Raw genomic sequence first — 14,088 nt, forward strand, 5'->3', positions numbered from 1 at the left:
CTGGAAAGGCATGCGGTCACTTCCGCTTCCTCTGCCGCTGTGACTCCGTCGTCCCGTTTCACCGAGAGAAGGAAGCCTGAGGGGTGCGGCGCCTGAGGCGGAGTGGGGCGGGGGCAGGGGCAGGGGCAGGGGCAGGGATGGCGGTGGGGGGACTCGGTTCTGGCACCGGAGGCCGCCGGCGCATCGCAGGGGCTCAGTGAGGTGGCAGCACCGCTGTGCCGCGGCCGCCGAATGGAGGGTTAGGCCTGTGGGAGTGTGGCTGGGGTGCCGTGCTGAGGGCAGGCCGGTCTGTCAGCTCCCGGGCGGTCGCTGTTGTCCCGCAGGCTCGCTACCCGCCCTGCAGGATGTCGTATATGTTGCCGCATTTGCACAATGGCTGGCAGGTGGACCAGGCCATCCTCTCGGAAGAGGACCGAGTCGTGGTCATCCGCTTTGGGCATGACTGGGACCCGACCTGCATGAAGATGGATGAAGTCTTGTACAGCATTGCTGAGAAGGTAAACTGGGGCTGTAATGTGAGGCGATTGCTTTCTGCGCTCAGTGTTTCAAAGGGTTTATACAAAGCCTGAGGCAGGTTATAACTCGGTTTCTGGAAAGGTATTCCAGCTTTAGGAGGCACCGAGAAAGCTGCTTGATTGGTTTTTGTGAACGACTCCTAAAGTCATTGACTATCCTGGTGTTTGTAGTATTTAATGTGGTGAAGTGAGTGTTGCAAATTCTGAAATTAAAATTGCCTGTTAATAAGCCATCATTTAATGAAAGTCAGCATTCAAGCAGAAACAAGTGTTTGATAGCAGAACTACTGTGGTTCTAGATAATGCAGCACTTTCACTTTACAATGAGAATGTATAGTAGCTTCTGATTTCCATTTAAACAACTTGAAAAGTTACTTTCATTTTGACTCTTAAAACTTGTGACATCCTAAAATGCACAGGAAGATGTCGGTTAATCTGTCAGTGACAGTATTCATGAAGACAGATGGCATTCCATTGAATTGCATGGGCTGAATTAAATTTTAGGAGCCAAACTCTGAAGCTGTTTTCAGATGGAAACCAAATGCCTGCTGAAAGCTGGTCACTCACATAGGGAAGATAGATCTTGAAGGAAACTTGAACTATTAACATGCAGAATTAGCTATAGTTTACCTTTTCATGTATTTGGTAAAGGTTTTGCATAGTAATAGATGTAGGAAATTGATAGCTGTTCTTTAACTGGGTCACATAGAAAACGATGGAAAAAAGCCAGTAACTTGGGTAGGAAAAGGAGTTGACTATCTTTATGTAAAATTGCGTGCATACTGCATAACTTGATATCAAATTCTTTTTGTGGTGTACTCCTTTCTGGTTTAGTTCTGTTTTTAAGTAAATGAACATCTGTCTCAAAACCCCCTACAATGAAAGATCTAAACCTATAGCTAACTGTTAAGATAGAATACAGTAAGGAGTTGTGACATGGTTTGATTTAGTTGTTTTGTGTTTAACGTGTTGGGAGTGTCTTATGCTCAGGTACTGTAAGTATCTTTTGGCAGGATACTTGGCAATTCAGCAGACATACTGGCAGTTAGGGGTGACTGGGGGAAGAAAGAACAATATAACTTCTTATCTAAAAATCTCCCTCTGCAGAAATGGCAAATTAAAGGGGGAGATCCTTCCTCATCTTCTTGCTTACAAGCCATGTTTGGATCTCTGCTGTTTTAAAGAGTGAGTAAAAGTTCCAATTGTACAGGTGTTTATACTAGAGAATAATACAGAATGTTAACATGCTGTAACTGCATGCTACATTTGAGGAAAATGTAGCCATATTTTATATTTATTACCATGGTGCAATATTCTTTCAATCTGCAGTGTGTTTTTGGGTAGCAGTAATATTTATCTGTACTTTACAGTAGGAAAATGGTAATTTTTCAGTCTGAATCCTCTTTGGAGAAAGGAAACTAGAACACTGTATGAAAATACAAAGAGGTTTATTTTCACTGAAATGTACTCCACTTAGAGTTGAGTGTTCTGTTCCACCCCCTGTGTTAAATGAAAAAGAAGCTAGGTTTCACTCAGTGTCAAAACAAATGACAATTGTTAGATTTTTGCTTTGTCAGGGTTGCAACCAAAAAGCTGGGAATTAAGTTTCAGAAAATTCCTCTGAACACCTTTTTTAAAAACATACTTTTTTTTTTTTTTTTTTTTTTTTTTTTTTAAAGGCTCACAATTATAAAACCCCATCCCCTGAAACACAGGGCTTTGGCTACTAGGTTACTTTAATAACACTTTTTTAGGAAATGTTTTAAACCCATGATTTATCTTGGACTGAATACTGTAAATCGGATAACCTCTTGTGAAACCAGCTTACTTTAACCAATAGGTTGTATTGGGTCAGTATGGGTTTAGGGAGGATTGTTCAAATGTCCTGCTTTTGTTTAACTGTAATCAGAAGTGTGCATAGCTGTGGCTTTTGCTCAGACATTAGTTGTTCCTCTGCCTTTCTGCTAAGGTTAACGAAAAGTGAGAGAGGAAAAGAAGGGGGGGCAGGGAGAAGGAAGCTATAAAAAAAAAAAGCATACTGGTATTAGAGTTATTGGTGCTTATAATTAAAGTTGATCCATTTACTTATGTCTGTGGTTTTCAAAATTATTAGCTGTAAGCATTTTTCTCAGCAGTATAATGTCTTTCCCTTTTCCCCAGGAAATTTGTCACCTGAACTTACAGCAAAAATAGCAAGAAAAAAATTCAAATAAATATGTACAGTAGAGACTCTCAAGTTTGTACTGTGTTTGCAGCCTCTTTCAGTTCAGTAATGCAAGTCTGCTAGACGCCTTCAACTGGAATGTTTTGTTGCAAAGGCTAATCTTAGTTCCTGTACCTTTTCCCCCCTCCCTCCCCTCTGATTTCCTTGTCCATAAAGACATATAAACATAAAAAACATCATCTGAAAACTGGTTAGCAAGATGAGAAAATAGAATCTTGTCTCTTGTCTCAGATTTGCTTAGGTATTTGCTGCGTACACTTTAGGCCATAAGCCAATGTTACGCTTGTGAGATTTTCTTCTAAAAGGAGCCAAATTTTAACAATAACAACAAAGTATTACTTACCCCTAACAGAAATTTAAGGTAACTTCATGATTGTTGCCATTCGTCCTAGTCATTGATCAGATATTGCTGTAATAATCTGATGTTGTAGGAATGCACAAGTTCTTTTTTGAATGGCATTCCTAATGAAGAAAGGAGGGAAAAGTGAGATTTAGTTAATCTGGCATGTGATTTTTTTTTTTTTTTACATCTGTGTTTCCTATTTACCAGCTAAGTGTGTGGTCTTTATCAAGATCAGACTGAAGAATCTGTATCTGATGTTAAGAATCCTATAGATACACTGTATTTTACAAGGTTAAGTACTTTCAGAATGAGCTTGTGTTATATTCAACTTCTAAAATGCCACAAGATTTGTTGCATATTTTCTGGGCAGTAAATTTTTGGTTTATGTCAACAACGTTAATATATAGTCTCAATTGCTACAACTGCAACTGCTTTTATTTAGTGCGGTTTGCTTGCTCCGAGTTGTATTTAGTTCTTGTTCTGAGGCCTCCATAGTATATCCATAGTTATAACTCAGAAAGAGAACCTCTTAGCAGCCACTGCCTTGAAACGATAGCAAGCTTATTCTGCATAAGAATGTAGTTTTTTGAACTGACAACTCTATCTGGGAAATAGATTCACATCCCAAAGGATGGGGAGAGGTTAAGCTTTGGTTTGTCTTCACAGACTTACTAGTTCACATATAGATCCAACTCCTACATACATACAAGCCTGAATCCATAAATACTTAAAATTGCTTTTGCTTAAAATGAAGCCTAAAGTAAAGCCTTGTGAATCAGAGCTGTCTGTGTAAGAAGCCAGCTGGGATCCTGCTCTCTACTGCTGTGAAGCTGGCTCAGTACTTCTGTATCTTGGCTCTAATGTGTCTGAGACAGTAAGTGTGTCTTCAGGCTGTAGAACTGGTCAATACTATGCAAATACCCATTTGAGTAGCTCTGCAGGGCTTGTCTGCAGGGCTTGTCTTGTGCTGAAATAAAGTACCTCTTGGTAACAAGTCTACTCTGTCTGGCATGGTGACAAGTAGATATTAGGGTCACTGCAGTGCTTCTGCGTCACCTTTCTGTATTTAGCCTTTTACCCATGTTTTTATCTAGTTCATTCTTAGGCCTGAATCCCAGCCTCCTGCGGCTACACATACTGGAGTGTTGCACGGCAGGACCCATATTACAGGCAACCTTGGCAGCCAGTGTCCAGACTCAGCAAAGCACATCCTTGTGGTCAGTCTTGTCGGACAGGAAATTAAGCCAGCAAGGGGGAAAGAACTGAGCCAATTTCAAGTTCCAAATTTAAATTTGAGAGTCTATATTGAGCTTTGAGGTCTGCTTTAGATTTCATACAGGCTTTTTGAGTAGGCAACTGTCATCAGTTTCACTTCTATAAAAGGAGGTAGGAGAGAAAGAAGATTCAGTTAATGTCTGAGATACTTGGTGGTAACTTGTGTATGTGCTGTGCAAAGGTGATTTGAGGGATCCAGTCCTTTTGGGTAACTCATGTAGTATCTTAGACTTGAATAGTCTAGTTTTCTTTTCTAAGTTCTTAGGCTGTTACTGTTCATTGCTGGTGACAAGCATTTCTGATTCTGCAACAGCTCAACTAAACTAAATATATAATAATGTAAAATTAACTTGAAAAGTTTTGTTGTTCCAGTGCTATGTAGAGTATACAGTTTTTGGAAGTAATCTTTCAGTTTAGCAGTGCTTTTGTAGTGGCCTTCTGGTGCAACATATAATCACCTTGGACTAATCTTTCAGTGAACAGAGCAGGTCCTAAGAATGTTGTATTAATGCTTAGTTTAACTTATAATTTTTATTTTCTGATCTGCACATTAAATAATTGTTCAAAGATTGTGTAGTTTGTCACAATTGCCAAATGTGTTGTAGAAATTTCCCCCCGTGGCAGAGTTGGGCTACCGTTGCTGCAAATGCCAGCAGGATGGAATTAAAAAATGATAGGAGGAAATGAGAATGGCTCTTCAGGTTTTGCCTTTAAAGAATCACCCAGAACAACAGCAAACAACCCATGCACAGTTGTCTTTTGCCTCCTAAGGCTAACCAGGGAGTAACTTCAGTCACTTCTCAGCTAAACTGTTGACTCTGAACATTCCATTACGTTTCTTAGAAATCTTTCATATAAAACTTTAATGGGCACGAATGATCACTTCAGAGGGTGTTGATGTTATGACTAAATCAGATTTTTCAAGGCTTTCCCGCCTGCCTGTTTTGGAACATGGCTTAAATGGGATGCTTTCATTGGATTGACAGAGTCTAGCGTTATAACTGGCTCCATAAAAGCACAGAAAAAGCATAAAAGAACTATTTTAATGCTCTTTCACATCCGAAGAAATTTTCTTTTCCTTGCTAGTAATACTTACTGAAGTGTGATTTTTTTTTTATTTTTTTTTTTTTTTTTTTTTATAATTTACCAACTCTCTCAAAGCAGAAGTCCATAAAAAATTACTTACTGATGCTTCTGGGTGGTTTGTTTGGGGTTTTTTTGTAACTAAACATCTCCATACTTTCTCAATTAAAGTGCCTGATAGGATGTTTATGTATAGGGTACACCATATATAATATTTTTCTAGTGCATCCTAAGCCTGTGTTGTGGACTAAAATAAGACATGTTTACATAAGCAGAAATTTGATAGCATAATTAATAAGTGGGAAGTACTATGACAAAGAGTAAGTTTGTCGTAAATCTTAGATCACATGTATTAATTTCAGGATGGTAATTTTGCATATTGAGATGGAAAGGACTAAAACTGTATTTGCATGCAAGTAAGGACAGGGTAAACAAAGTTGTGCATTGATGGTCTAATGCATGAGCATTTGGTAATACACCTTACAGTTAAATGCTTGTGCAATTTTAGATGCCTACTGACTTAAATTTTGTGTTAATTTCTACTGTACATGTATGAGCCAAGTTTAGAAACTAAAACTTCCCCTACTTCCACTTCAGGTCAAATATGCTACATTTAGGAAACAGAAACACGGTTTTGTTTCTGGAATGAAGACTTTAACTATGATACTGAAGGGGAGGGCTTCTTGTATGTTTACTCAGTAACTCTGCAAAATGAAAGCCTGTTTTACCAGAACTGCCCAGAGAATAGCTTCTCATCAAGGTCTTTTATTCATTAGCAATTACATTTTTAAGCTCTGTTTCTAGCTTTACACCTCAGAAAAGCTGCTAGGCTTTATTATTAAATTTATCAGGTTTATTTTCACTCTAAGTCTTGTTAAACAAATCAGATGGATTAGAGGGGAAAAATGCTCGAAGGCGGGCACTGGGGCATTTTAGATCATTAATTTTCTGAAGTCTATAAGCAGCTGATGACAGAGGCAACATGTGCCAGCTTGGCTTGCACAAAGCAGTTATTCTACTTGTTTAGAGCTGTGCATGTCACTGCAAGGTCTCAGTTATATATAAAAGGGCATTTGTTTCTCTGGATACTGATTTAGCGTAGTATCTTTTCAGTTAATGCTGGATGTGAAATGAACATCTTGGCTATATTTAAAAATATTTTTTATGTTAATTGGTGGCTGTGGTTCAAAGTAATGGCAAGACCTTTGTTTACTGTGATTTTATAACAATTTTTTTGGAAAATAAGGTGCAATAATGAAAGTTTGTCTTTTAATTGGTAGTACAAATAATCAAATGCTTGGTTATGTAATACTTTTATATTTCCTGTCTTCTGTTTAGGTAAAAAACTTTGCTGTTATTTATCTTGTGGATATCACTGAAGTACCAGACTTCAACAAGATGTACGAGTTGTATGATCCCTGTACCGTCATGTTTTTCTTCAGGTACATGATGGTTCTAGAATGTAACTCAGTTAAATTTTTGCTGTGTCAAATTCAGTTTTGCAGTAAATAATTTCTAAATGCACATGAGTATACTGATGTTTATATTTTCATTGCTCTACAAAGAGAGTAAGCCAATTAAATAGGAAAATGGCTTGGTTTTGAGTTAGCTTAGTAACAGTGTTTTAATGGTAGAGTACAAATTACTGATAGTGAAAGCTGTTTTTGTTATCCATTGCTTTGAGTTTTAAGTCTGAAGCTCCCTGTATAGAATACTGCAGTAATATGGCAGTCAAGCTTGTCAAACTTGCTGTAAAGATATACCGGAAGCATTAAGTTGGTTTTGGAGCTATTTACATTGATGAGCCGTAATGTGCACCTGACAAGTGTAAAACTCTCTTTGATGTTAGACAGTAGTGAGTAATAAATACAGACAATGAGGAATATGCTAAAGCATAATTGCACTGAGTAGCAATCTTGGGGGCATGTTTGCAGTCATTATTCTAGCTTTAGAAACAGTCAACTTGAGTGACAGGAGCGGTTGCTCTTTCTTGGAGATCATTTTGCAAGCTGTTTATGTTATAAGGGCTTCATTTGAATCCTACAAAATGTTCTTGTGGGTGATAGAAAGTTTCTGTCTGAATTATAATACAATATTAACTTGCCTTTTTTTTTTTTCTTCCTCTAAAGGAACAAACACATCATGATTGATTTAGGTACAGGTAATAACAACAAGATCAACTGGGCAATGGAAGATAAGCAAGAGATGATTGACATTATAGAAACTGTTTATAGAGGAGCCCGCAAAGGTCGAGGTTTGGTGGTATCGCCAAAAGATTATTCCACTAAATACAGATACTGAGGTTTCTTTGGGGCTGCCTTTTTTTAAACCCTACATCCACTTAAGTTTATTCTTGTGTATGTGTGTACATATATATATATATTAAAAAACCCCAAACCTGCAACTCCTTCAACTTTGAGCATATTTTGAATTATTTAAAAGTTTTGAATTCCATTTGGAAAAGGAGAAGATGCGAAGCCTGGAAGTGTGTGACTGCAGTAGTACTTCCTGTAGATTAATTTTAGGTTGTTGGGGTCTTTAAGACTTTACTCTGTGGTGTCCTTTGGGCATTATGTATTTTTGTACACAAAAAGCTTGTTTGCAGAAAATAATTTCACCTGGTTTTGTTTTCTTTTGTTACATAAATAGATGATAAAACTATACTACAACTTTTTATAAAAAAATAAAGTGAATTCCACTTATTCACCTTAATTTTCTTTAGATAATTAAATTTGAGAAAGAAAACAAATGTAATTGGATGCAAAGTCATAATGTTGAAGATGAAAGCTCATCACTTCTCATGGAATGTTCTTGCGTAGTATCTTCGTCTTCTGTATCCGCTAAAAATAGACTAAACCACTAAGATGCATTTATTAATATTTAGCTTAGAGGAAAAAAAACTCAGAGAAAACATCTTCCATGACTTTGTGTGCATGCATGCACCCCGATCAACTAAATTGATTTGTGGTGATGGACTTCATGATAATTATGCATATGGTAGTAATTTTTAAGTACTTAGTAGATTCTGCAGTGCCAAAGGGTAATTGCAGTTCTGGAGGTGGCTGCATAGTCAACAACTGAAGTTAAGGATGAGCTGTGCTTTCTCTTATTTGACCTCTGGTTTGACTGATGGTATACTAAAATGAATATGTATACTCATGAGACTTGGATTTGATTACACTGTGGCAGGTCTTTTAAAATTTCCATTTTTGACCACTTTAGTTTTTGTGGTAATGGAGCCAGTGTTGTTTTTCTAACTGATACATCCATATTTATGGGATAAAGAAAAAAAAACAAGCCAGGCTATGCAGAAAGGAGAGAGAAACTGGACCAAAAGCAGAGGTCACAAGACAAAGTCAAATATGGGTTTTTTTGTTTTTCTGGGTTTTTTTTTACTTTAAAAAAGTTAATTTTTTAGAGGATTTAGTCTAAGCTGAGGAAGTAAAATACAGGTTCCCAATTTCTGGTTTAAGTTAATCTGATTTATAGTTGCTATTAATTATGAAATCATTTATGTTGGAAGGGGCCATCCACCTCCCAGTCAAAGTAAATCACACTTGATCAGGTTGCCCAGAACTGTGTCCAGTGTTGAATATCTTTAAGGGTGGAGATTCCTCAGTCTTTCTGAAAAGCCTGTTCTGCTGCTGGAGCGCCTTCATATTTGGAAAAAAAGTGTCCCTTGCATCTAGCTGGAATTTTCTGCGTTCCAGCTTGTGTCTGTAACTCTCTTACATAAAAACTGTCTTAGCTGTTCTCTGTGCTCTACCATAGGGTAGTTGTTGCCAGCAAGAAGCTACAGTCTTTTTGTAAGGCTGAGCTACTGGCATTCTCTCAAACCCATGTATGCTTTGTACTTCACCATATCTTGGTGGCTGTCTGTTTAAATTCCCCCATAACAATATATTTCTTGAACTGGGGAGCCCCAAAACTAACACAGTATTCTGGGTATGGTCTCACAGGAGTTGAACAGAGGGGAACGTCCTACTGGCTCTACTTGTGCTGATGCTGACCAGCATGTGGCTGTAGCCCAAGGCACTCTGCTGATTCGTGTTCAGCTTGTCTGCCAGACTCCTTTACTTCTGCATGCCAGCCAGCCTCTCACAACTGTTCTGCAGCATAAGCTTACCCTATCCTGGAGGCGAGGCTTGGTATTTGCCTTTGAACTTCATGAGGTTCCTGTTGGCTCATTCCTTCAGCCTGTCCTCAATAATTTAATCCTTCCCCTCCTCCTCCCCAGTTTGACATTGCTAGCCAATCTACACTGAGTAAAGCATCAGTGAGAATGAGTTCTTTATATTAATGAAGACTCTTTAATAGTAACACCTGCTGAAGGTTTAAAAAACATTTATCCTTTATTTGTTGAGGTAATATATTTCTATTTTCTTCAATTTCTATTCAAATGTCTTCATTTTTTATTCTACTTTTTTCACTTTCTACATTTGTTGTAAGAGGTTCCCATTAAGTTTCAAACAAAAGCTTTCCTGCAAAAAGTGCCAGTGTTTTGGTGTACAAGAACCTTAAAGTTAGTGCAGATTTCCTATTTCTTTTGATTCTACCATGTCTTATTCAAGACATATTTGGTAACTAGAATTCCTTATCTATGTCAAAGCCTTTAAAATAGGCTTTTCATCAATAAATAAATTAAATTGGCATAATATGCATACATTGATGATGTTATCTGCACTGGTGTGCACAGCTTTGAATGAGCTTGTGAAAACAGCTGTACAACTAATCTGTGGAAATACTGCCTTTTTTTTAGTGCAGAACAGGCTATATGCACAGGACCTTTGAAGTTTTGCAAAGACACCACTGTAGTAACATCAAATAAGGTACATTTTGTAGTATAAAACATTTAAAGAAACATCAAAATGGCACATGCAATGGGCAAAGTTTTGTCATAGAAGCATCTTGTTATTCTGAGAACACTTAAAAAGGCAACAAAAAAGGAAATTTTAATATTATTGAAATAAATACATTTTCATACATTGGAAAAGTTAGTGACTGGACAAGTTCACTATGTAGGATATCATTTTCTGTCCAAAATAGTGGTTTTGCCTTCCCTGAAACTAACTGTTCTTTATGACAGGAAATACAGGGTCCCATTTAGATGAATAAACCAAGCTTTCTACAGGACAGTAGGTTTGGTGGGGGTTTTTTAAAGAGAGAACTATCATGACATGATGCAAGCATCTTTTCATAAACATTTTTCATGTCTAGTGACACTCATTGTGAACTCCCCAAACCAGTGCGGTGCTGTTCTCCCTTTGTCTTTCTTGCTCACATCCCATTTCATTGCTGCAAAGAAACAGTAAGTAGGTTAGTGATTTAATTATTCATGAATGTGATTCAGCATAAAAATAGGAAGATCTCTGTACAGTTAAATACATCTTCATGGACTGGCTTTCTGTATTTCTAAAAATTACTTCATAGCACAAAAAAAAAAAAAGCATCAGAACAAACAGATGCTTAAATTGCTTTAGTAAATTTACATTCTTGTCTTTCACTGGGTAAGCAGTCTCTAAATGACAAAGAGTAACTGATGTGTCAAGTTTTAATCAGGAAAGCATGCCACAACAGGAAGACGACCTTACTGGCACCCACAGAACACAGAAGCAATACTGTCTTGTTAAATACTAAGCACACCAAGGCATCTATCAGGGAGTAAGTGTGGGTGGTATTTGCAGCAGACAGTGATATAAAATCCAGCATGCAATCCTGAGCTTGTATTGCAGACTATCTGGCAATACCACTGAAGTTATCCTTGCTTCTTCCACCCCCCATCTTACTGCTGCAAGAACAAACTACTGCTGTGTTTGGGGTGAATGTATTTAAGTGGTGTTCTCTGAGCCATGCTGGGAAGCTGAAGTGGATTTAAAAGCAGAGGTACATAAATTTATACCAGTGAGAATCCTCAGTCAGCTAGGTTGGTTTACTTGCGGGGCAGGAATGGTGGGCAGGAGCGCTTTAAACCACACGTATTTTATTCTAGATGTACAGCCTCAGTTTTATGTTTGGGATTAGTATGCACTACCCCATGTATATGGCACTCAGCTGGAAGAGCTGCAGCAAGCTAGTTTTGCATTTGAAAACCTGGTAGCATTCTTTGTTCTTGGCAAAAAGAAATCCCAACTATTTCTAATTCTGGGTTTTGTGGTGGTTTTTTTTTTTTTTTCAATTGCAGCACACTTCAAAATCCAAGTGAATACAAGGTACGATTAATAAACAGTATTTTCATGCACATAGTTCAGAACTAAGTGGAAATATGTCAAACACAGTAAAAAATAAGTTTCATTACTCTTACCTCTTCATCGGTGTTTTCTATCCCAGCCTCTGTCATCAGGTCAGCAACATGCTTCTCAAGGTCATCTATGCGCTCACCCATTTCTTCCAGTAAAATGTTAAAGACAACTTATTTATAAATCTAGAGTAAGGTCGTTTTTTTCTGTGAGAAAAACAAGCAGCTTTCTTCCACATATTTCAGCCTCTTACGTTTAATGCAAGACAAAGCATGCACAAGGCTGTATGCCCACTTCCTCTTGCAACAGATAAGAGAGAAGCATTTATGTTCCTTCCTGTATCCCCATGAGTGAGCTGGAGTATTTTCTGTGTAAGAAATTGCTTTCTTCAGGAGGAACTGTTTTAGGTGATTCCATACAGCCAGCCTACACAGAGTATGAGTGCTGCTCGTATTCTGATTACATAAAACATTATGCTCATATTCATAAATCATAGAATGGTTTGGGTTGGAAAGGACCTTAAAGAGAATCCAGTTCCAATCCACCTTCCACTAGATATTCTGATCATATAAACCATAATTATTTTCTTGCACTAAAGCAGCCACTTCCTGAAAGGTCGAGTTTCAGGAAAAATGGAAAACGTAATAAATTCTCCATTTCAGAAAGCAGAGGTAGTTTCTGCAAGTACATCTAATGAGCAATCTCAGAGCGCCTTCAGGTATGATTTTCTCCTTTACAGGGCTCATCTTCCCGTGCTCAGGAGGTCTTCAGGGTTTACTAAGAGTAAAGGGAAAAAAACGGGCTTTGGGGGCAATTCGTCTGTCTTTACATCATAGCGCTTACCAACATCAATCATTACATTTTGATTTGATGGCTATGAAAAAAAAGCTTGCCCAGACATTAAAAGGCAAAGCTCCTCTTCACATCAGCGCGCAGGGGGAGTACCAGGCCCGGTTCAGGGGGGGGAGATGCAGCCGAAGGAGCAGGAAACCCGTCCCGCGCGGCTAAGTAACCCGGCCCGAAAGAGGATATTTCTCAGCGTTATCTTTTCAGTCAGCGCTTGGAAATTCTCCTGCAGCTGATACAGCAGGTTTTCCGCCTGCGGGTAAAAACAGAGAAAAACAGAATGCAGGGGCCCCGGGGCGGCTGCCCCCAGACGCGCGTCCTCCCGCCCCTCTCCGCCGGCTTACTGCCCTTCTCCGCTAGCCTGTCTGGGAGGACCCGCCGGGGAGGCGGCCCCGGTGCCGGGCAGACGCCCACCGAGACGGAACCCCGCAGCAAACGGCTCCGCAGCCCCGGCCCCCGCTCCGCGCCGCCGGCCTCACCAGCTGCGAGAGGTCTCCAGCGCCCGGTGGGTCGGCGGCCGCCATCGGCTCCGGCTCCGAGCCGCGATCCACCGTCCGCCTCCCTGGCTGCGGAGGGGCGGGCAGGTGAGTGCCCCGCCTGGAGCCGCCGGCAGGAGAGGCAGCAAGGGAGGAGGACGAACCATTAAGCCCCGTTCCTTTATTCCCAAAGAAATCGTAGTTCTACAGGGTGATAACTAAATAAGGATGTTGGGGTTTGATCTTCAGAGATCTTGAAGTCATACGATTTCATGGGGCTGAAGCGAAGAAAAATGCTCGTCTATCAGCAAAGTTTAAGTTTGGTGGTTTGGTTTTGTGTTAAGGGTTTTTCCTTTTTAACATATAATTAGTTTTGCAACACAGAGTGGTAAAAATACCGTGCGTGTTGGAAGTTCCTTGCCCCAGGATGTCTGAAGAGACAAGACCGAAGGCATCAGCACGAATTGGGCGGTGCCTCTTGCAGTCGTGCTTGCATGTAGGTCATCCCTCTGCTTTTCAGCTTCACAGCATAAAAGGCTCCTGGTGTATCTACTGCAGAGGTGTTTTGTTGTGTACACAGATGTGCCAAGTGCCGCAACTGTTGCCTAATGTAAAATGGAGATGTTTTCAATTTACTGGGCCTGTATGGTTAGGAGGGTATTGCTGTTGGGCAATAGCTTTCCTTAGCCTATATAGATATACCAAACATGTAACAATGCTTTCATCCACAAAGTTTCTGAGTTAGAAATTACCCCAAATACTGGAAAGATTCTCTCCTATAAGCCTACCACTTAGAATCCTTCTTAAAAAACTTTTCTTCCTTCTTGGCCTTCCTCACCTCATTTGGGAAGGCGTGTTAATCTCTATGGTGAGATTTGGCATCAAAGCCAACCTCTGCATTGCTGCCTGGCTTCTCCTTTCTACATCCTTATGTCCCCAGTCTTACAGATTTTCCTCTTTGTCTTTGTTATTGTAGAAAGAAAACTCAAACAAGTTTTGTACAGCTTGAGTGCTGCAGCAGTGTTACTGCTCTAGAAAGCTTCTAGCTAAAACAATTTGAACAATAATAGGCGTATAGATATGTTTTGCA

The 14,088-nt window shown here is 39.4% G+C and overlaps 2 protein-coding genes across 3 annotated transcripts; one reads left to right on the forward strand and one right to left on the reverse strand.

Annotated features, from left to right (window-relative positions):
• Positions 1–164: 164 nt before the first annotated feature.
• TXNL4A (thioredoxin like 4A) lies at positions 165–8,052 on the forward strand. 2 transcript variants are annotated; one of them, XM_065667177.1, is made up of 3 exons: positions 165–497; positions 6,779–6,882; positions 7,570–8,052. In XM_065667177.1, the coding sequence occupies exons 1-3, from the start codon at positions 345–347 to the stop codon at positions 7,739–7,741; spliced, it is 429 nt and encodes a 142-aa protein (XP_065523249.1). In that variant the 5' UTR covers positions 165–344; the 3' UTR covers positions 7,742–8,052. The 2 variants fall into 2 exon arrangements, with proteins under 2 accessions (XP_065523249.1, XP_065523250.1); XM_065667178.1 differs by lacking the exon at positions 165–497 and adding an exon at positions 1,623–1,700.
• Positions 8,053–9,785: 1,733 nt separating this feature from the next.
• Positions 9,786–13,399, reverse strand: HSBP1L1 (heat shock factor binding protein 1 like 1). The gene is made up of 4 exons (XM_065667179.1): positions 13,002–13,399; positions 12,709–12,775; positions 11,742–11,830; positions 9,786–10,735 (listed from the first exon to the last, which is right to left on the reverse strand). Exons 1-4 carry the CDS (start codon positions 13,044–13,046, stop codon positions 10,730–10,732), a joined length of 207 nt encoding a protein of 68 aa, XP_065523251.1. The 5' UTR covers positions 13,047–13,399; the 3' UTR covers positions 9,786–10,729.
• Between the last annotated feature and the right edge of the window lie 689 nt (positions 13,400–14,088).

The sequence above is a fragment of the Lathamus discolor genome, chromosome 2 (assembly GCF_037157495.1).
Source record: "Lathamus discolor isolate bLatDis1 chromosome 2, bLatDis1.hap1, whole genome shotgun sequence".
In the NCBI taxonomy this organism is placed as follows: domain Eukaryota; kingdom Metazoa; phylum Chordata; class Aves; order Psittaciformes; family Psittacidae; genus Lathamus; species Lathamus discolor.

Excerpts from the sequence above, each read along its gene's own strand:
- HSBP1L1 (XM_065667179.1), bottom strand. The coding sequence starts at position 13,046 with ATGGCGGCCGCCGACCCACCGGGCGCTGGAGACCTCTCGCAGCTG. Across the intron at positions 12,776-13,001 it reads CTGGAGACCTCTCGCAGCTG|GCGGAAAACCTGCTGTATCA; the intron begins GTGAGGCCGGCG and ends TTTTACCCGCAG. Across the intron at positions 11,831-12,708 it reads TGAAAAGATAACGCTGAGAA|TGGAAGAAATGGGTGAGCGC; the intron begins ATATCCTCTTTC and ends TTAACATTTTAC.
- TXNL4A (XM_065667177.1), top strand. The coding sequence starts at position 345 with ATGTCGTATATGTTGCCGCATTTGCACAATGGCTGGCAGGTGGACCAG. Across the intron at positions 498-6,778 it reads TGTACAGCATTGCTGAGAAG|GTAAAAAACTTTGCTGTTAT; the intron begins GTAAACTGGGGC and ends TCTTCTGTTTAG. Across the intron at positions 6,883-7,569 it reads ACCGTCATGTTTTTCTTCAG|GAACAAACACATCATGATTG; the intron begins GTACATGATGGT and ends CTTCCTCTAAAG.